At 34.4% G+C, this 23,633-nt stretch overlaps 1 protein-coding gene across 6 annotated transcripts in view; it reads left to right on the top strand.

Moving 5' to 3' along the window:
• HELZ (helicase with zinc finger) overlaps positions 1-23,633 on the top strand; it is a 160,964-nt gene that overhangs the window by 40,038 nt on the left and 97,293 nt on the right. For all 6 annotated transcript variants that reach the window (XM_079131559.1, XM_079131563.1, XM_079131562.1 and 3 more), the window contains 6 exons: positions 1,937-1,988; positions 3,340-3,415; positions 5,939-6,137; positions 6,583-6,690; positions 7,669-7,966; positions 15,512-15,779. In XM_079131559.1, the coding sequence (XP_078987685.1) occupies positions 1,937-1,988; positions 3,340-3,415; positions 5,939-6,137; positions 6,583-6,690; positions 7,669-7,966; positions 15,512-15,779 (1,001 nt within the window). The remainder of the gene's footprint in view (positions 1-1,936; positions 1,989-3,339; positions 3,416-5,938; positions 6,138-6,582; positions 6,691-7,668; positions 7,967-15,511; positions 15,780-23,633) is intronic.

Raw genomic sequence — 23,633 nt, 5'->3', positions numbered from 1 at the left:
GGGTTTGTCTATATTTCCCTAAATTGATTTCTGCCTTGTGATCTGTAATTATTGGAAAACTATTCCCATTTTTGCCTATTTCCAAGTTTTGGTATAAAATCATTTAAATTTAAAATGCCTCTAATTTTAATGCCAATAAAATGGATTGTAACCAAATTTTACATTAAAAATAATTTGCCCCACTCCTTAAAAATAAGAAGGGATCTTAAAATTTTTCATGTTTGAAGTAAATTAACTTATATTTATTTATTTTATTAAAAAGAATCATATTTTAAGGGTTATTGGGGGATTGTACACATAGACCTGGTTTGTAACATTTAAAGAGATCTTTTAGTGTATCTTTTTCATGGAAACACGGAGAGTGTGTAATAGGAATAATTATTCCTGTTTTATGTTTATGTATTTTTATATTCAATTTCTCATTTTACAAAAAAATAATAGTTTATTGTTAAAACCTCATTAGTAAGTAGCTTGTTGGAAAATCAGAAGGCCCTTTCCTGTGGAAATAGTATTATAGTGATTTTGTTCCAGCCCAATCTAAAAAGTTCAATTTGATTACCCACATATAAAGGACAGTGACATTATTATTTTAGATATACCCGATTGACATTTTTGACATTCTTTCTATAAGACATTCCAAATTTCATTTTAGGATACTGAGTTTCCTGCTTTTGATTCAGTTTAACACTTACTGAGCACCTGGGCTATTAAGGCTCTGGAAGCTGAGCTGTGTGTGGAAAGCTGTCTAAAGGACCACTGGAAGATGTACACAGCCGAAGTGAACCCAGAGCAGCCCATGGTCATTCTAAGTGTGGTGATAGAAAAACAAGCAGGGAAAGGAGAGGTTAACACTGCAGAGCAGAGCATAGCATAGACACTGAATTTATAGGATGGGGGCAGCTAAGTGAAGACCCAGAAGTGACTTGGTATAGGGTAATTGGCACTCAGTTGGTTCAGGGACAGAGGAGACAGGTGGTAGGACAGTGGACTGATAGGAGAGATATTCTAGACCTGCTTGGGTAAGATTTGGAGAATACTCAGGATAGAAGAGGGTAGTGTTTAAGATGACTTTTAAAATTTCAGTCTGACTTTCTATGGGAAGGAAGACTCCATTAACTTGAGATAAAGAGCACTGGAGAAGTGGGGTTCAGGTTTGGGGTAAAGCTGATGAATTTTGCTTTGGGCATACTATGTTTGAAGCGCTGAGGTGATCATTTATCCATGCATCTACCCACCTGGCACTTATTGACCACTCATTATGTGCCAGTACTCTGGAGGTATGAGAATGCAGAAAGGCAGTTGTGTACTATCAGCAGCACATAAAAATAATAAATAAAATGAACAACTAAAAAAAATATAAAAACGTGTTTGAAATTGAGGGTGTGGAGCTTTAGGGTAAAGTTAGAGCCCAAAGTTCTAATTGGGCATTTATCTACAGCAGTTAGAGTGAGTGGATCCCCAACTTTTGACTCCATTGTGGAAGAAGGATTTATCCCAGATTGAGAGGAACTTGGTAGAAACTGCTCCCAGGCCCTGAGGTGGTAGCATGCCATTAGCTGCAGGAGAAAACATACCTCCCTCATGGGTCATTCTCTAGGTATTATAGGTATGATGACAGAGAAATGAACAAAGGGATGGGAGGTGCTACCCGCATCGGGTTCAGAACTTAGACTTTTTTCTTCTGCTACCAGGTGTTTCATATAGGGAGTTCTCTATCAGTTTCCTGAAAGAGGGCCCGGCAAGTGCTTCTTTTCTATATTTAATTATAATTTAACAGAACAAACAGCACAAAATATCCCTTGCAACATATTAGTGTTATTAAAAATTTTTAAGTATTCAAACTGCAGTTTTTTGTGTTAGAAATATCCAAACTTAATTCAGCATCTACTTGTTACTTCTTGTTTGTCTTACCTGTCTTTCATTTGAAAAATTACAGACAGCAACTAGTAACGTCCTCTCTGGATATCATGTGGAAGACTTCGATGAAGGTAAATACCAAATTTTGTGTAACTTCTGATAGCTTTGAGTCTGGGCTTTGCTTTTTTACTGCTTATTGGGAGGAGGTTTACTGAGTTATAGTACATGCAAGTGGAGATGTAGGAGAGGATATAAGAATTTAAGAAGTAGGTATGGGTGAAAGCCATTTTCTCTTGGCACCCTTTTATGGAATAATGGGGCAGTGGAGGTAGAAGATAACTCTAGAGGCCATCTATCTAGTTGTCCTCTAGCCTCCATGTAGGACTAAATTTAAAGCTCATCCTTATCTCTCTTCCTCCTCACCTCCTTCTTCTTCCCTCTCTCCCTCCCCGATTGGCTAGTATAATCTTTACTTTTTTTTGGAAGTTCCGATCTGTAAGCTGAGTTCTTCCTGCCCTAATTAAAATGAATGATCTCCTTTCCTCTCCTTTTACCAGAGGAAAGGGAAGAGAGACCAACAATTATTGGTGTTTGCCACATACTGGCTTTCACAGAACATATGCTGATTTCTTAGGGTCCTTCTCCATCTTTTTGATAGGTTGATGAAGTGGACATTTGTTAAGGTTTAGTAGTTTCCCCAAAGTCACCCAGCTAGTAAGGGGTGAAGCACACCTTTAAACTCAACTTGGCTGAATTTTTAATCCCCGGTGGGGGCGGGGAGGGGGGGGAGGCACAGTGACATGGGAGGAAGTAGAAAATGACTGCTCGGTCTTGAGAGCCCTCATCTTTTCCCTTTTAAGCTTTATTTTTATTGGCTTATTTGGACCCTCATCTACAATTGAAGTTCATTGTATTCAGAATTAAACAAATGCTGTTTTTTAGCTCTTATCTCAGAAATCAACTTTTAGAACTTTATTTCAGTTATAAAAGAGGTTTACAGCATACAGTGACATGTGTCAGACAAATCCCAAGGAACATGGATGATGATGTGGAGCTTCTTATTCAGGGTGCAGTAGTGGAATTTGTTATGTAAGATTTCTTTCCAGGATAAAACCATTTTTTCCCTTTTTGAAGGAATTCCTGATAGATATCTCATGCTTAAGAAATGACAAGCATGCCAACTGCCTCCCCTTGTTCTTAGGGATAGATCATACTGATGCAGGTCCATCAGTTGATAGGACAGGGTCAGGACCACCAACTTGATTTAAGTGCTGGTTTAACTGCCTCTTCAGTGATTGTTGTTTTCACTCGTTGATTGATTTAGCTCATTTGATTTGTAGGTAACATTTTGGTAGAAGTCATGTCCTTTTTACATCATCTGGGATGATGTGTGTGGAGGGATTGTAGTGTTTCTTACACATTAAAATATCAGAATTACTAGGTAGCCTTAAATGATAAGACTATATCCTGATTACTCCCTAGGGTCTTGTAATGGTTGGCATTTCCGCCCACCACCTAGGGGAATCACAAGCAGCGAGGAATATACTTTGTGTAAAAGGTAATGTGAATTTTTTTTTTTTTTTTTAAACCAATTACATGTCTTTGTTGAAAGGATAGATTATTTTCCTTCACTTTTTGAGAAGTAGAAATTCAGATTCAAAGAGGATAATATGTGAAGGAAGAAAAAGTATAATGATTGAGTAAAAGGGTTTATTTTCCATATGAAACAGTGCCATAAAGGTCATTGTCATTAAAGTCAAAACCATATCCATGAGCCTACTTTTAATTACAAACAACAATGATCTAAATGTAGGTTGTTAAGACTGTTCCAAAATCTTTTATGAGGCCAGTTGTATTATTATGGTCGAGCTTAATTGCTGGTCTCTTATTAATATGAAATTTACCTAGGTTTGGTGATTGAAATTCAAATTACTTTTCATAAACTGAAGTAGAGCATAAAATAGAGATATTAAATTATATTAAAACTTTCCTGAAAAATTTTAATTTTCATGTAATCCTTATATAGAATTTAAGAGTAATTTATATTTGAAGGGCTAACCTTTCAAAATTTATTAGTTACATATTCATGTAGAAAGAATTATTAAAGTTACATTTAAAAAGGTGAACTTTTCAGTTCTTTTTATAAGAACGAGTTATTAGTGGAATTTTAGAAATTCTCACTCATCTTGATTGTTTTTGATAATAAGAAAACTTGATATGTGGTTTTAATGATTGACTAGTCAAGGTGTCAGATTTAATTTTGCAGTAGAAATAAGGAAACTAAGTAGTAAATATTGAAAATCCTAGTGGCGTTGTATTGTAGGACAGGTTGAACAGAGTCCAATGGGGAGGAAAGATTTATAGTCGAGATGAGAATATAAAACCCTCTTTCTTTTAGGGAAAAGAATACTTTAAAGCAACCAGAAGAATGAGAAATTATAGATGATGTATCAAAGTGCATTGTACTGTCATGTATAACTAATTAAAATGAATAAAAAAATTTTAAAAAGTACTTTAAAGCAAACAATGACAAAGATATTTTTGGCTCATGAAGACATGTTATGCTTAAAAGATACATAAATATTTGATTTTAAATGTGTTTTCTGAAGCATAAGATAATTTAATAAAGAGCATAATTTTATGTTCAAGTGCTTCGTTGTATAGGAGAAGCTGTAGATACCCTCAGCTTTCTAGTGTGGTGAGCCACTGGATGACTTTTTCCATGCTGTGGTTCATTTTGTATTTTTTTTATTTTTTATTTTTTATTTTTAAATTGTCACTGGACCTTTTTTTATTTATTTATATGTGGTGCTGAGAATTGAACCCAGTGCCTCACACATGCTAGGCAAGTGCTCTACCACTGAGCCACAAACCCAGACTCCATTTTGTATTTCTTACCAGCTATATACTTTTTCTAGTTGAAAATTATTTATCTTTTTTGTTTCTATTTTGATATTTATAGATTTTCATTTTTTATTCAAAGATCTATCAATTTTTAAATGTTTTCATTGATTTACAAACTGTCTACCCATCATTTTATAGCATATTTGAAACTTCTTTTCAAAAAATTAGTGGTCAAAGCCTTTTCTTTTTATGTTTTTAACTACAAAATTATCAGTTGATTTCTTTTAAAACAATTATCTTTGGTTGACACACAATTGAAAATATTTATGGGGTATAATATAATATTTTGATATTTGCATTCATTGTGTAGTGATCAAATCAGTGTAATTAGCATATTCATTACCTTAAACATTTATCTTTTCTTTGTGGTTTGAACACTCAATCCTCTATTCTAGCTTTATGGACTATATACTACATTATTGTTAACTGTAATCACCGTAGTGTCCCAAGTCACAAACACTGAAAAATCATTAACTCTCTTATCTTTAAAGTTAACATTTATGTATTTACTCCTTGAAGAATTGAATATGACAATTGAATAAATTTGGGACTCTGTAATATAAAACTCTTGTCCTGAATTTACTTGAAACTTAAATTAATACCATCCAATATTTTCAGTGAAGCATAAGGAATAGTAATATATATTAAAAAAAGAATAAAACCATTATATTTGAAAGTGAAAAGCAGTAGCATTAAAATGATAATTTAATATAATATTAATTTTTTTCAGAATGGAATTCCTAGTATATGGAGCATTTTCTTCAGTTCATATAATTTCAGGAAGTAGAACTTTACCTGTGTGTAAGCAGCTAATCCACTTGATGTCAGTGTTGCTTTAAAAACAAACCTTAAGAGGAATTGTTTAATAGAGCACTTGTATCACAGAGGAAGTGACTTTTTGGTGTTATTTCTGGGGAGGGAAGGATCATGACTATATTGTGGTTTAGGATCCCCTATTCCAGAGAAAGAAGTCAGTGAATGTGGGGTTGGTGTTTTGATTGTTACAAGTATTCTATAGTTATTCAAACCTCTTCTCCCTCCTTTGTAGTGTGATAAGTATGGCCTTCCAGAAGATTTTTGTTTTTGATCTTGAGGAGGCAGAGGGCAAATACTGGAACTTTATCTTGAAATGGTTAAACAAAGTGTATGATAAAACAGTCTTTCCTATTCCACTTAGATTTTTAGAGCAAGGAATCTGTAGGTATGGTGCCCAGTGTACTTCAGCACATTCCCAGGAAGAACTAGCAGAATGGCAGAAAAGATATGCTTCACGGTTGATAAAATTGAAACAGCAAAATGAGAATAAACAGCTCTCAGGCAGTTACATGGAAACCTTGATAGAAAAGTGGATGAATTCATTATCTCCTGAGAAAGTGGTGAGGAAAATAAACGACTTTTTTTTGTCTTTCTTAAACAATGAACTTGTTTGAATCTTGACGTTTTTGTATACTGTTTTGTTTTATTTCCTTATCTAATACATGAATAACTTCTTGATAAAATGATGCTTTTAGTAGCAAAAGTAGACTCATTTGTTAAAATAAGGGGCAACACTAAACTACTTGTTTAGAGATTTGCAGGTGTTGTATTAATTACCTTCTTTCAGGCCGTTTTGATTGCTTTTTTTGGTTAATTTTACTTTGAATTTTAGCTCTATTATATTTTGTCCTTATAAAAATAACTGGAAATGAATGTATAAAATATACCTTGCTTGATAAACAATTCCATGAATGTCTTTACTGTTGACATGTATTTATCATGCAAAAAGTTTATATTTGTGTTTTTAGTGATAGAAATCATATGATCAATTCGCTTTATTTTCAGCTTAGTGAATGTATAGAAGGAGTAAAGGTGGAACATAGTCCTGACCTGTCAGTTACTGTCAACACCAAAAAGTCTCACCAGACGTGGACCTTTGCTCTCACTTGTAAGGTATGAGTTTTGTGCTTATTTAAGAATTTAAGTTTTGTTCAGTTTCTCCAAGCTTTTTTGGATCTTTAAATCTCTGTTAAGAGAGCACCAAAAAATCTAAGTACATCTCGTGTAGGTTCTATATTGTGCTGAAGTGGAGTTCTGTATTTCAGTCATTAAAAGTACAATTTATTTTGACTTTGAGATACAATCTTTATAGTTATTTAGGATTCTTTCTTATTTGTTTATTTGGTAAAGAAGTTTTTGACATCTTAAAAAATTGAAATGTAGGATGGGGTTCATGGCTTACAATTAACTATTTAAAAATTGAATTATTTAATCTGGCAGTTTTAAGATTTTTAAACCACTTGTTTTTTATATTTGACTTGATGAGATTGCAAATTCTGTAATAAAATTTTTACTATGTGATATTTTCTGTAGTGTTTCTTATCTTAAACTGTAGTAATCGAAGTTTAAGATTGAAGCAGAGTCAAAAATTTCTGTGACTATATTCAGTGGAAAAGTTTTGTGTTCATTTTGGTGGTGTTTCTTCCACTGGACCATCTGTATCTTGAGATGAAAAATCTAAGAATATTTAGCTTCAGCTCTGAACCCAATCCAGGGCTTTCAGAGGCAACTGCCCTCTTATGAAGGCTTCCTGTTTGAGGCTACATCAAACTTTTTTAGGCAAAGAGTATGGAAAGTTGAAGGTTGAGGGTGATAAAAAGTAATAGATTTTGCCACAGGGAAAGATGAACATATCACAGAAGAAGTAGGGAGGCTAGTGATGTAACATAAATATATCATTTTAACAACTGTTTTTTTAACCATTCTGATTTTTTTCTTAAATCACTTATGAGCAATATGTATTTTGAGCATAGTATCTTAGAAGCATGGGAAAGTAACAGTCCCTTATGGAAATATTTTCATTGAAGAGCCCAATTACAATTGGATTTTTCACCCCCTTGTACTCAATGCATTATTTTAACTTCCTTGTAGCCTGCAAGAATGCTGTATCGTGTAGCATTGCTTTATGATGCTCATCGTCCTCATTTTAGTATCATTGCAATATCTGCCGGAGATAGTACTACCCAGGTATCACAAGAAGTCCCAGAAAACTGTCAAGAATGGATAGGAGGAAAGATGGCCCAAAATGGATTAGATCATTACGTGTATAAAGTCGGGATAGCATTTAACACAGAAATATTTGGAACTTTTCGCCAAACCATAGTTTTCGACTTTGGATTGGAACCAGTACTCATGCAAAGAGTAATGATTGATGCAGCTTCTACAGAAGGTAATATTTAGACTTTTTTCCCCTGATATGATGTATTAAAAGGCAAAAGTAAAAGATATGTATTGGCCCCTAAATATTCCCTGGATAGGGAGGAAACAATGGGAAAAAATGTCCCAAGTGAATCTGCTCATTTCTTGTGTAATGGTTCTTTAGAATGGTTCACACTGTTCCCTGCTCTTCATTCAGTCACCAGGCAACCATTGCTTTGAGCTTCCCTCAACTTGTCTGAGTAGTTTATCAGGTCTGTTTTGGTGGTTTATAATTTAACTTTCAAGTAAGGCAAATTTTAGCACAGTAAAATCTTTTAATATTAGTTTGGCCAGAATATCATTTTAATGGCAATCACGTACACATCTGCAGTGTCCAGTTCTGTGTCATGCTGACTGTCCAAGGGAGCTTTGCTGGTGTTAGTCCATTATCTCTCAATGTAAAGTCCTCCTGTGTAATTGTCTTCAGAAGTCAGTTTTGCACATTCACTAGTGTTAGGAGTCCAAAGTGCCTTCAGTAGGATGTGCTCTGTGTTTTGGGGGAGAGGCCCTTGATTTTTTACCATGTAAGCACCAGCAGAATATGGTGAATTACTTTGTATGTTGTTATGCTATTGCTGAGACCTAAATTTTATTCCTAGTTCTAATAGGACAGGGGAAGAACACATTAGCCCCGACTTCTGTGGCTTTTGGTTAGATTTAGAGGTGCTTTGTTTTATTTAACACTGAATATTTTTTTAGTGGCTCTTCAAATAGCACAGCTGTATGAAACTTGCTATTGTGTTGAGTGTAACTAACCATATCGTGGAGGATGTTTTTCACTGTGTACCACAGTGCCCCCCTCACGGGAACCTAGAGAGTAAAACCCTCTTCATGAGCAAATGCTAGGATTTTGTTTTGGACACAGTGAACAGGTAGAATTGATCTGTCTCCTCTCCTTTTGCTTCTAGATGAGGTTAAAAAAACATTTATGCCTGAATTTTATAGTTAGGTGACCTGCTTGCTAAGCTGACTGAGACTTCATTTTACCTGCATTTCCCACTTACTTTGATTCCTTTTACCTATTTTTGTTCTGGTTATCTGTATTTTTGTCATACTCTTAATACTCTTGGGAATCAGAATAAGTTATATTATAGCCAAATAGATGATGGTAATTGATCAAATAAAAATAGAAGCATAGATTGGGCAAATTCCTTTTGCAAAGGACGAGATAATAAGTTGTTTAGGTGTTACAGGGCGGATGGTTTCTGTTGCAACTGCACTGCTCTGCGTTGTAGTGCAAAAGCACTCATACACCATACACGAACCTGTTCTGGTAAACTTATTCTTCAAAAGCAACAGTGGGCTAGGTTTGGCTTGCATGTTGTAGTTTGCCTACCTCTCTACTAGGAAGTTGCTTTAGAGACCAGAAATTCAGGACTACTAAGAAGCATTCCTTTTAAAAATCCTAAGGAGACTTAAATCATAAAAAGAGACCAACATGCACCCCCTACTCTCAAATGTAACCATAAAGGAGTGGTTTTTTTTTCTTCTTCTTTTTAACATGTAGGTTGTATTTTAAAAGTTTGCTTTTATATTGGTGATTTGTAACTCATGACTTGTTTTCCCATAAGAATAGGTTTGTAATGGTTGTCAAGAATTCACACTAGTTAATAAAATCCTTTGTTGTTAATAACAAATAAAATGTTAAATGTCTGCTGTGAAAAGTAAAAGATACTAACTTAAACAAATGCCAGTAAGAACAATGGTGATAAGGAGGATTGCAGGGGACTTACAGGCTTGCCTGTTTTGCCTCAGATAGGTGCTGCTTTTCTCACTGGAAGAGCAGTGGACAAGATGTAGAGTGAAGGAACAGTGGGGTTTGAATGCTGATCTCTGCTCCTCACTTGAGTGGCCCTTGAGGAGTACTCCACACCTCTGGGCTTTGTGCTGAAACCTAGGTAAAAGGGAGCCAATGGTACTTGTTCAGAGGATTGCGAGGGCTAGAAATCAGCCTGGCACAGTATCTGGCATTTAGTAAACAGTCCTTATTTTTACCATAAACCATGATTAGGATAATTTCTGGCTTACCCTCAGAATGAAGAAAGTAGAAAAAAGAGGGGAACTTTGTTTTTTAACTTGGGATTGGGTGTAGGGAGCTAGCAGAGGGACAAAAAAGCAGAGATAAAGACTGGGGCTATTAAGGCTGTGGTACCTGCAGATCTCCTTGACTGGAGAGTGCACTGTTTTTTGAGTCAGGCAACTCTTAGAAACGGTTTTCTCTCTGATGGTCCAGATGCATCAGTTTGTAGATATAGTAAATTTTATATTTCATTAAGATATGGTAGAGGGAGTGAATACAAGGATACTCTCCCCCCCTTTTAATAATATAGGTGCTATATCTATTTGGTGACTGCTTTGTAGCAGTCTGCTTTGTAGTTTGATATCTTTACTTATTTTCCTTTAAGACTACTTTCAAGTAGTTATGTTATGGGAAATAATTGAAAAAAATCATTCAATTTTCTTGAATTTTGGAAACATTGAAGTAATTTCACATAGTGAAATTTGTTTTTCAAGGACCAAGGAAAAATGAGTATAACAAGATAATAATATAAAATGTACAAACATAGCTTTTGATATAAGATTTTGAACATTATAAAAACAAAAATTTACATGTAGATTTACATCAGATAGATGACAATTAGACTAACTTTCTTGGATCCTTACTCATATTAGCTGACCTGTTGTGCTGATTTTACTTCTGTCTTTGATGAAAGTCTCTAAAGTTGATGCTGTTGAATACGTTACCATTTTTTGTTAAGTTCCTAAACACTTTTATTGCATGACTGCATTTGTTTCAGTGCGATTGTGTATAGAGTTCTGACAGAATTCTGAAGAAGCTAAAGCAAGATATAAATAGTATAATATTTATTTCCTGTTTCTTTCTTAGTAGTATAAATCAGTATTTTTGATTAGCAGAGCAGAGTTCTTGTCAGCAAAAAATTAGAGGGCAAATAATTTTTTATGTACATTTACAATTTTATAAACATTCTGAGACAATAAAATTATAAAGTGGCAGTGCCATATTTTGTATCATTTCCTGGAATACTGTGTGGACAACATTTATGGACATTGAGAGCAAGATGACTACTTCGTTAAGTTGGTGACAATATGAGAGCCTGTCTCCTTTGACCTCCAGTCTCATCTAAGGCATTCTTGGGTGTTTCTTGGTTTCCAGTTAGGAGAAAAATCTCCTTCCAGGGTATAGTTGGCCAAATACAGTTGGGAATTGAATTAGATCTGGGCTTTATCATGTTTCTATACAGTTTTTTTTTTTTTTTTTGGGTGCTGGGGATTGAACCAGGGCCTTGTGCTTACGAGGCAAGCACTCTACCGACTGAGCTATCTCCCCAGCCCTTCTATACAGTTTTGATTGTAAATTGTAATGAATTTGATTTCTGTATACAGAAACTGGAATTTGTATGGGAAATATCTTTTATCACTTTTTCACTTGTTCATTGTTTAAGCAATGCTGGAAACACACTTCTCTTCCATCAAATTATAAATTTGGGCCCTGCTGGGCCATCTATTAGCTCAGTGTTTCCTAAACTATGTTCCATTGGAATGAATGGTAACACAGTGAAGAGTTCTGAGTATAAATAAGTGTGGACATGTTGCATGCCTCCTTTCCTCTTGGTCTCACAGTGTGCCTCAGCGATTAAAGGCTCTCTGTTGGCCAAAGTGATTTAGGTACATTAATGTATTACTCATTGAAACTTGAAATCAGGTTATATAGCAGATTGAACTTCTCTAATTCACTTTTTAGTATTGAATTAAAAATCCTCCTTACTTTAGTTAATTCAAGTTTGAGCTGGGGGAACCTGTAGTTTTTTGTTTTTTTATTTTTGTCTTGATACATATCTGTCCCCCCCTTCCCTTTCTCTTTCTCTCTCAGCAGCTCTGGGGATTGAACCCTGGGCCTCATGCTTGCAAGGCAAGTACTCAGCCACTGAGCTATACCCCCAGCAGTGTTTTCATGATATCTAAACTGTGCAGACCTTTTCTGTTTATAGGTTATAAATGGATTTTTTCCCCACTTTAGTCATCATATTGTAGACAAGAAATACATATAACTTTAACCCCCCCCCCCAATTTTTTTTTCTTTGTCGTGAGATTCAGGCTCATAAAAAAACCACTGTGTATTAAAAAAATATTTTTTTTTGGACTAAAATTGAATATATACTTTTCAAAATGTGCAGCAAAGACATCCACAAGGGAAAGAATTTAGTGAATTTTCCCCTTGCTTAGAAAGTAAAGTGCATTATATACTTCATACCACAACTTTGATTAATGGAAAACTTGTACTTAGAAATACTGATTTGGAATCATATTTTGAATATCTGGAAGCAGCAAGTTGAAAGTAATACTTATTTTTAAATCTGAAAGCTTGGTAGTATACATTTTTCTACTTTGAGTTTAGCATGATATGTTAATATTAACCTAAAATTTAGCATGACTGAAATATTATTTCCAGTTGCCAAAGTTGTTGGAAATTAAGAACATTTTCCTTTCTAACCTCCCTTCATCCTTCCCTCCCCGCCTGCCTTCCTCCCTTTTCAGGGCTGAGGACTGCTAAACCCCCAACCCCTGAGAACATATTTTTTACCTGTCTCTATATTATGTGATTAGAAAAACAGGAGAAAAATAAGTTTTAAAAGATAGTTTATCAATGAAAGATAAATGAGCCTGAGTTGAAGTGTGCACAGAGTGTGGTATTCCTGCTGTCACTCTGCCATTTTAACTTTTTATCAGCCTTGTTAAGAGAAAGAAAATAGGGCTGGGGATGTAGCTTAGTGGTAGAGCAGTTGCCTGCATGTCTGAGGCCCTGGGTTTCATCCCAAACAAAGAGAGAAAGAATAGGGAGAGTCAGCATGGGTAAGCTAAGAGATACTCCTCTTGATTCTAGATTTCCTTTTGGGGAAAGGAAGGATATTGGAATGAATAGTGGAAGTGATAATTGGGATTACTCTGGGATTTTATTTTATTGTGAATTTGGGCAGTCAGAGTTTGTTAGGTCACAGACCAAACTACTTTCTAAGCAAGAGTCTCATTTCTGAATTTGAAATTAGGAAGCATTTCATTTTATCTACAAGTCCTAGATAAATGTAGCTGTTTTTAATAAATTTCATATTTAAAACCCACTTATCACATGTCTCTGTGTGTCTACCCTTATGCTGGCTACTTAGAACATGGGTTTCCACTCACCCCCCCGCCCCTTATTGTCCCCCCCCCCACCCCGCCCCTTATTGTCTTCTTACCCACTCTCCAAGCCCTGTTAAAGATATTTTTTTTTAAGTTGGCTGCATTAGATATTTCAAAACAAAGTAAACCTTTGGATGCTGTCTTAGAATAGCAACTTTGTGGCTGAAAGGAGTGCCAGCTGCTATTCTCAGTATCACAAGAGCTAGGGAAGTTGGGAAATATATCTCCCGCCAGACTAGATATTTCCAGACTTATATTCTGTTTTTGATGGTGGAAGCCCTTCCCTTAAGTTATCTTTGAAAGTTTAGGTATATTCTAATTATCTTTTTAAGTTTTTCTTATGGATTTCTCTTAAAATGTATTTATAGTTTCTGCTTACTTCATCTCAGTGGAAGAAATTCTATAGGTTTGTAATTTCTGTCAGGTTTGAGATTTATTGTGCTAGGTGTTGGTTAATGAGTTAGTGATAAACTCTCCCTAAATGGTTTTATGAATTTGGATCCTAACTTGTTCACTTTACATCTCTCCAGTCTGTTTTTCATTTCAGCCTAATGTAAGTTGAAGAAAAGTGCATACCCAGGAGGAACTGGCTCAGGAGGAGCTGGCTCAGGCTGCCCTGAGCGTGCTTAGGTCTGGTTTCTGTGTTAGCAGGTGCACATGTGCTGCAGGAGGGGATGATAGTGAGCCCAGTAGAGGCCATGTCCCATGCCCATGGCCTTGCCTCCCTCTCTTTCCTTTACAGAGGCACTCTCGGCACCTACTGACCATTAAGCACTATTAAGTTTAGGTCATTAAATGGGTGAAAATCCACACATTCTTTTATGACGATAGTGAGCATCTGACATTTAGTGATGGTCTCATCTGTTTTAGGATTGTTCACATTTGTATAATTTAAGTTCTTTTTGCAGTTATGTTGTAATGAGTGTTCAATTTTAGTGTGATTTAGGAAGAAGACATAGTTAATTTTAGGAAACTTCTGCTTGTGAGGCTACTACAAAAACAGACCATCCATCCAGAGCACTTTTAAAATTAATGAGCAGACAATCTTTACATCTTGACAATGATTGTTATGTTTATGTTGACATTTAAGAAGTTATAAAGCTGTCATATAAAAATGCCTTTTAAGGGAACAAAGATTAGAAATCAGGGCCTTCATAGTTTTATTACGATGGGCTATTTGTAACTATTTGGAAATTTCTCTCGGTGAAGGACTATACTTATACATTTATAATGTATATGTAATACTTAAAATTTGCACACCTGCTCACCTAGCAAGATGTTGCCAGTTGCACCTATGTTCTCATTTAATAGAGCTTTAGGATAGTTTCTCTTTGTGCTTTGGAGACTCACTGATCTTTTGTCAGAACTTTTTATTTCTTACTCAAATTTTAACTTGAACTGTGAAACCCTATTTCCCATTTTATTTTACTAAAACTGGATCTTGGCCTAGTTAGTCAAATTGTTTTTTTTTCTTTTGGTTAAGTTTCATTTTCATAGGTATACATACATTTCTCCCAGTAACAGAAATCTGTGTGCACTGCAGATTGAGCATGTGGTCCATGTACTCAGCAGAAATCTGTGTGCACTGCAGATTGAGCATGTGGTCCATGTACTCCTAGTTTATTGTGATGTGCTGGTTGTAGGCCACATTTCTTTGAGAGATGTCAGAAGTTGAACCTTTTTTCATTTTGATATTGTGCTCTACTTACTTAAATTACTTATAATTTAACTGAGGCTAAACTGGACTGTTCACAAATGGCATTTGAATGGCATTGTGTCCCATTGTAATGAAGAATCAGTAGTATTATACATGTGTCTCTTCTAAAAGATTTTTGTTTGTAGTAAGTTGATTTTCAGATAGTTTCACTGCCTTGTCACATAAGTCAAATTTTAACCTTTCAGCTTTTTCATCTTCTTTTTCTATAATGGGGCACGTATTGGTAGGAGGAGGAAAGTGATTATACCTTATAAAATTATCTTATGAGGAATTTATCATTTTTCCTGCAGATCAGATTTCTCTTGACTGGAAAGTTCTAAGTGTTAATCTGCATTTTAAAAATGTTAACAACTATTTGTGGTATGTCCTAATCTTTGTTAAAAAAAGATGTTATTTTCATAGATTCTTTATTAATGTTATTTTGTTAAAATAGATAAAAGAAATTTCTGAAATGGGGAAAGTACTTTCTCAAAGGGTTTTGCATTGTTTTATTTTTAAGAATTTTAGCTCTAGCCTGTTATATTCTCTTATCAAAATGTGTATTATTTGTGAATTTTAATGTTGTGTTCCTTTATAAATGTGTTTTTTGTTTCCATTTAGATCTTGAATATCTGATGCATGCAAAACAACAGCTAGTAACCACAGCTAAGCGTTGGGATTCTTCTTCTAAGACTATTATAGATTTTGAACCTAATGAAACTACTGATTTGGAGAAGAGCCTTCTTATCAGATACCAAATTCCTCTGTCTGCTGACCAGCTATTTACCCAGTCGGTTTTAGACAAATCATTGACCAAGACCAACTATCAGTCCCGTTTGCATGATCTTCTTTATATTGAGGAGATAGCCCAGTATAAAGAAGTCAGCAAGTAAGTTACTTTTGAAGTATGTTCTTTCTTTTTTTCTTTTAATTTCCCCTTTGGGTGGTATTTTAATTTTTAAAATGGAGGTATGCCTGCGTGAAGACAGGAAGTAAGGTGACTGTTCTTCAATAGCTGTGTCTATCTTTAGTAGCTGTTATGTGTGTGTGTTAGGGCAGGAACTGTGTTGAGGACGTTGTCCATCTCCACAAGACTTTACTGAGCATCCATCTACGAGGGCACCAGCTCTTTCTCACATGCTGGGTGTAAATCTAGTCCCTGTTCCTAGGAGCTTTCAGAGAATTGTAGTCATAGTGAGCACACTCAATGAGTAAATGTACAAAAACGGGAGGAAATCACATATTTTTAAAGTTATTAAGAATGAAATGATTTAGATCTTCAGAACAGTGGATAATAAAACAGCTTTATCTCAATTTATGAACACTTTAACGTATTTGATATTCGATCCATGTGCCACAGGCTAAGACCAAATGCTTAAATCAAAAACTTTTTTGGTTATTTTAGGAAAAATAATCTTTTATAAATATTTTTACTTTTGAGTATAGACTAGCCAACATGCTTTTCTTTGTCAAGCTGCCTTTTCACTGTCTTATCATTAATATTCTTAATAGATTCTGAACACTTACTGTTATGATTTGGATACGAGGTGTCCCCCAAAAGTGCCTGTTAAGTGCAGGACTATTCAGAGATGAAATGATCAAATTAGGGGAGCTGTAACCTATCAGTCCATCCTAGTTTAGTGTAGTGACTGGTGACTGTAAGCTAGGGGGTGTGTGTGGTTGAAGGAGGTGGGTCACTGGGGGCATGAATTAAAAAAAAAATTAATTTGCATGCAGTTATCACCCACTCAGTTCATTCAAACTGGGGTGGACTGATCAGATCGCAAGTCTCAAAAATTAATCATTTTACCTCTAAATCTTCCTGCATTAATAGGCACTTTTGGGGAGACACCTCATATCTGAACTATAACACTTACTAAGTCTATAGGCAGAAAAGAAAAACTGAAAACTTAAAGATAATTCAGTTACTTTATAGGTCAAATATGATCTAACTTTCAAAAAAATCTAGTTTTGGATTATGTACATGTACAAAGTCAGTCTAATTTATTTTTATGAAATCTTATTCTAAGTCTTTATATCATGTTTCATTTATAGTCTCTTAAAAGATTTTTATTGATTCTGCTTACAGACTGTTCTAATGAACTCATTAGTAAAAAACAGGGACAATAGCTTCTATTTTGTACATTATTCACATTATTTATATGCCTCCATTTTGTTTACATTATTATAAATTCCTTTCCTTTAGGAAAGAACACTGTGGTAAATCACAAATAATGGAAGGGAAATAGAGATTAGAAGCTTAAAATCTTTGAGACCATTTTTGAGTAATGTACTAGAAATTCAGAAAAAATTATAATTTATGTAATATTTAATATTTTATTAATGTTTGTACATCATTTCATTGCTTAGAACTTACAGCTAAAGACTAGAATGCTTATGGATTATTACATTTAAAATAATCTTTTCAAAATGGAAATTTGAGTGGAAAAAAGAAACCCTTTAAAACTATGGAGGTCAGATATTGATCGAGAAGCTCAGTGGTTGCAAGTTCACACTAGAGCAGTTTGTGAGGGCTTCTAAAGCCATGACAAGAGGGTCCTGAAAGTGACAGGAATATGAAAGAAACTGATGATGAACTAAGTTGTCATGATAATTCTGGAAGACTATTTGGCAGTTTGTGGATTTTTTAATAAGTTGAATCCTTTTGCTGTAATAATCAGGGAATCATCTTGAAGCAGTAATTAGAGATGAAGATGAAGATGTCTATAAACGTCTTTCAAAAAGTAGTGAAGAGTAAGTTAACTCATTTAGGGGTTAGCCATAAGATTATTAGGTTCTTGTAGAATTTTCAATGTAGAGAAGATGTTCATGATGTAACACCAAGGGAGAAAATATGGTAGTTATAAACCCTTACCTGCTGCCATTGTAATTTTGTGTGTGTGTACATATTTATAAACACATGCATACATCTACATATATTTATAAAAATTCTGAAAAGAGTTAAGACAGTATTTTGGTTGGTGGAATTGCAGGTGACTTTTGTGCTCTAATAGTTTTCTTTACTTGTCAACTGTTATTCAAGATCACATATTAATCTTATAATAAGAAAAAGGGAGCATAGAAATATAAAGGAAACTGCACCTCATCAATTGCAATAGTTGATGCGTATCTTCTTTGTTTTGTTTTAAAATCCACTCTTAGTTAAGGTGTAAAAATGTCCTTAAGTATGAGAAGAAGAGATTGTGGTGAGAGAGAACATAGACATTGTGGTAGGACAGTATAATATAGTATATAGCCTTTTTCTAGGAACATTTGAGCTTTATTTTTTAATCTTTAAGGTTAGATCATAGTTATTGACTCAAATAGGGATACCTGTAAGTTGAATATAAAGCAGTAGGATCACTTTTGATGTCTTATATATGCTAAGTGTACAAGAATGTAGAGGTATCTAGAAATGAGAATTCAATGTCCAGGTCTAACACGTGACAAGTAGGTAGTCATGTGCCAGAGGATTCTGGAAAATTTCCAGTGATACTGTCACTCAAAGGTAGCCCCGAAAGTGAAAGTTAGTAAATTACACTTCTGAATTTGGCATGCTTATAAAATCAGTGTAGTACAGTATAGAATTGGCCCACATACAAACAAGCAAATGCTTTTTACTAATCAGAGTTCTTAGCATGCATGAGCTCGTGGACAAGGGACAAACAATAGATTGTACAGATTTTCAAAGGTCTTTGACAATTTCATGTTGCTTATATTTTGTTTTCTCAAATCATTTTAAAATAGTGTTTATAAGCATTTTAATGTTGCCTCAAATTCAATAAACATTTGATTGTTAATTCTTTTTATATTCTTATTTTTTGTGGTACTGGGGGTTGATCCCAGGACCTTACACTCTACCAGTGAGCTGTATCCCAGCCCTTTTTCTTTTTTATTTTGAGACATGGTCTTGCTAAGTTGTCCAGATTGGCATTAAAATTGTGTTCCTCCTGTCTTCAGCCTCCTGAGTAGTTGGGGTTATACTGTGCCCAGATAATTTACTAATTCCTTAGGCACAAATAATATAATCAATACATTTTTTAAAAACGAATTTGGGGAGGTCTATAAGCAATTACTAAATTGTGGTGTAGTGCAGAGCTCAGACTTTTGTGGCAAAGGGCCAAATTACAAATATTTCAGGCTTTGTGGATCCCCCTAAAGTCTGGGTTATATATCTTCTTTGTAAAATACATTCCTAATCAGGGGTTGTATAAAAACAATCTGAATATTGAATTTGGTCCTTGGACCATGCTCTATTGTGTCTCATTATTTTGCTTGTCCAATCGGTTCTAGTCATCAGAGCAACTCAAAGTCAATATTAGAATTGTTCTCTTAGAGTTTGAGATCCAGTTTAAAGATAGAAAACAATGGAGTGGTTGAATGGATTCATCTTTTGAAATGCTTGGATATATATTGACAGTAATAAGTGTATTGTGTATGCACTGAAATATGCTTCTGTGTGACATTGTAGTCAGACCAACCACATGATTGATAGAATATTTCCCAAGGTCCCACAGAATGTATCACTCATTTGTGAAAGAACTTTAAATGGAATGTTACTAATTATGAAAGTAGTATCAAGGGACTCCATACTTTTTTAAAGAAAATTATTATTGATAAGGATGGTACTGTACCTTTAATGTGGTCATGCTAGCATTCCTTTCTTGAAAATAGATTGAATGCTCTCAAGATTAGGCAAAATGTATTTTGGCATGAGTATGGATTATTTTGTCAATTTATCTTTTATTTATTTAATTTATTATATGTGGGGCTGAGTATCAAACCCAGGGCCTCACACATGCCAGGCAAGCACTTTACCACTGATCCAGAACTCTAGCTCTAGTATTATTATTATTTTTTTAAAAGAGGTGATATTTTAAAGCAGCCCAGAAATTAAGATTATGTTAAGTTTTAGAGAGCTGTGTGTAGGTGTAAGGATAATGCATTTCACTTAAGTTTGGAGAAATGTTTCACCTATCCTCAGCCTCATGTCGCTGTTCGTTCAGTGATCCTACCTGGAAGTGAAAATCTATTTGATTTTAAGAGACATATTTTCAAAAGAAATTGACTTTAGCTGAAGCTCTTGTGTCCAGCAGCCTGCTTACTGGGTCATTGTGTCTGCTTCTCAATGCCTCCAGGTGGCATGACAGCCTCATGGGGGGGCGGTGTTTCATCATGAAGATGGTGCAGCTTCTGTTGGTTATACCTCAGTCTGTTGCTCTGCTTCAGTAAACCCAGGGATTGTCTTTTCACTTAGGATGACTTTTGTTGTTCATATAGTCAGAAATTACATGAGATGAAATTTACTATCTAGCTTTGATTTTTTTTTTTTTTTTTTTTTGGAAATGAATATATCACTTGAGGGGTATAATGGTTGCCAGGGTTGACAGAACCATGGTTTTTATTAGCTGCAAGTATGGTTTTAAGTTTGTTGAAAATTCTGTTGTCTGTTATTCTGCTCTCATCTAAAGGTTAGGAGTTATGTAAACTTCGTAAGGTTGATTTCAAAATGTGGCATGCAACAATGAAAAGATGGTTTTTCTTTATAATAAATATCTTTGTTATAAACTATATTCCATATTATAAGTTACTAAATTCCATATTATAAGTCTGAGTTACTAAATTTTAGAAATGCATATATTAATTCCTAAAAGAGATTACTGTTGGAAGTTTAGTTTTAGTCTGTTAATCTTTTAGAAAAATTAAATATTAGCATCTATAACTACTAGACATCATTATCCCTATGTACATGATTATATGAGTGGTATGAATCTACATTGTGCGCAACCATAGAAATGAAAAAATGTACTCCATTTATGTACAATGAATCAAAATGCAATCTGTAAAACAAAAAAAAATTTTTAAAAAGTCTATAATATTTTTATCTTGAATATATGATAAATCTTCTGCAGGAGAAGCTGTTTTTCTTAGTATTTTTATTTTCTAGTGACTCTACCTCAAGAGTTTTGCTGCAACACACAACTAAATATCACAAGAGGATTCTCTTGTTGCTCTCAAACTGAGAGATTAATTTTTTATGCCTGCTAAATTGTGATCAAGTGTTTTGGGATGACAGATTCTAGATACGGCAGTGAAAATTTTTAATATATTACCTAAGATCATTGACAAATATATTTCAATAATTTGTTAGGGAATAATGTGAAGTGTTTGAAATGAGAATATGGTGCATGGCAAAAATTTAGATTGTTACAGAAATATAAAATTAATTCAATGAACAGAATTTCTTGAATATTCCAAGTGTTAGGTTCTGGGCTAGTTACTAGAAGACAAACAGGATAGACTTTCTTGTGTCCTACAAGTTATAGTTTGGTACAGAGACAGACCATAAATGTAGGGGTATCATACAGTGTGATCAGCATTGTGGTGGAGGAATGCACAGGGCCCCAGGAGAGGCAGATGGTATTTAAACCAAATTGTTTAAAAGAAAAAAACTGCACTGAATCTCACTTATGGCTATAGATCTGTGAAGAAGTAGGACAAAAGAATTGAGTTAAAGGAAACAGGATATGAGAATAAGAGCATAGAGTTTTGGGGGAACCTGCAAGTTGATCATTTATAGTTGCAGTGGAGGGCACTTGGGTGGGGCCAGAGAGAGAGAGAACTTTTTAACTTTATCCTCAGACCTGAAGGATACTGCTTTTTTATCAGACTTGAACATTTTATAAAGATGTTTAATGGTGGTGTAGAAAATAGATTTGGAAAAAGAAGTCATTCTGTAATTTTGTTGTAATAATCCAAGTTGAAGATATTGAGATGCAGATGAATTGGAGGAGGAAGAACTTAAGGGCCGCTGGGAACTACCAGGCCTTGATGATATGATGGAACACAGGTTGGTGAGAGAGGCAAGGTCAAGGATGAGTTTATTTCTGGCTTGGACACCTGGGTAGATGTTAATGCCATTCTCTAAGTTGTTTCATGCACGGGAGGATTGATTTGGGGGGCATCTTGGAGAGGTCTCCTGCTGATTTTGGTTTGCAGAGTATGTGAGGAAAGATGTCTACTTGCCTGGTGCTGTAGATCTGGGAGAGGGCAACCTTACCTAGGAGAACTAGTGCACAAGGAAGAAGTAGGTGGGTGGAGCTTTGAGAAGGTGGCTGATCTGAGATGGAAGATGGAGGAATAGGTGGTGAGGTAGTGAGAGAACTAGGAGGGTATGTCTATGTTGAAGTCAGGGGAAGAGGGAGTTTAAAGAGAGAGGAGAGTGGTTACAAAGTGAAGCAGGGGAAAAAGAATTTGAAACTGTTGTACAACACCTTTAGCAACAAAGAGGTCCCTGTGAGTCAAGAATGCACTAGAAGTATTTAATCTCTTGCCTCTGAGGAAGTCTTAATGACCCCAGATCTTTCTTGTTATATGGGTGGTAAAAGGGAAACAAAATTTTAGCCTCATTTAAGGAAGCATGCATAACATAAAGGTTTTTTTCTAAAAAAAAAAAAAAAAATAGTATGTTTTATTATTAAAAAAAAAACAGGTGAACAGAGGTTATATGTAAATGGAGAAATGTTTCATTTCATTTTGAAGCTTATTTTTATGTGACTCCCAGGTACTAATTTCAGTCTTCAGAGTCACACATAACTAGATAACATATAATCTGCATTTCTTCAAATTACCACCTTTCTATTTAGAGAATGAGAGAAATATAACATGATTTTTAGAGATTCCATATATTGCATATATATTCAGCTGTAATTTATTTGATCCTCATATAAATCCATGTTATTAAATATTAATTTCAGTATGTTTTTATGTCTTTTTGAAGTGTTAAGTATTCTGTTTTAAAATGTTTTAAAATTACCAATGGAACCTATGAATTTAGATGATTTATTAAATATCTCAGTAAATATCCTTTTAATTTAGGACTTTATAATATATAAATGGATGGTCATAATTTTAATATAATTTTAATTACAGTATTTTATTTTCTAATTTTTTAATATACATATTTCTGATAAAGAAATTTATTTTTAAAAATTTTATTTTCTTTTAGAGATTTATTTATTTATTTATTTATTCTTGATGTCATGTATACAAAGGAAGATCTAAAAAACATAATTCAGTAGTACTATTAAAAAGTAGCCTTTTCCTTAACTGGATATATAGATTTTCAAAACAGTGTAATTTTTTCATTCAGATGTTTTAAGCATTCTAAGAAAGAGTAGAAAATATTTCCCTTGCTTTTTAGTGCATTGTCAGTAATTTTTCAGAATGGCAAAGAACTGTCTTTAACCTTTCTCTTGAGTCACATTTCTTGACTGTGTAGATTAATTATAGTTCTCTCCTGTTTTCACACTTACATTCTCTCTGTGCTCATGTACACATGCAAGTGTGAGTATTCCAACTATTTTCTAGAAAGATGGGTTTTAACTTGTTTTGTCATGATTCCTACAATTTATTATGCTTGTTATTCATTAATATTATTGAAAGACAAATTTTTTTAAACTTTATTTTTATATATATATAATTATTATTTTTTTTTAGGTGACATAATACCTTTATTTTTAGGTGGTGCTGAGGATCGAACCCATGGCCTCACACATGCTAGGCAAGCGCTCTACCATTGAGCCACAACCCTAGACCGAAAGACAGATTTTGTAGTTAGAATATTTTGGTCTAATTTGCTTGGAAAGCAATCAAAGTTCATTGTAGTTTTTTTTTGTTTTTTTTTTTTTTTTTTTTTTTTTTTTTTTTTTTTTGATGCAGTGCCTGTCCTGGTCCCAGCTGA

The sequence above is a fragment of the Sciurus vulgaris genome, assembly GCF_902686455.1.
Source record: "Sciurus vulgaris genome assembly, chromosome: 3".
NCBI lineage: Eukaryota > Metazoa > Chordata > Mammalia > Rodentia > Sciuridae > Sciurus > Sciurus vulgaris.
This window is presented reverse-complemented; position numbering and strand designations above follow the sequence as displayed.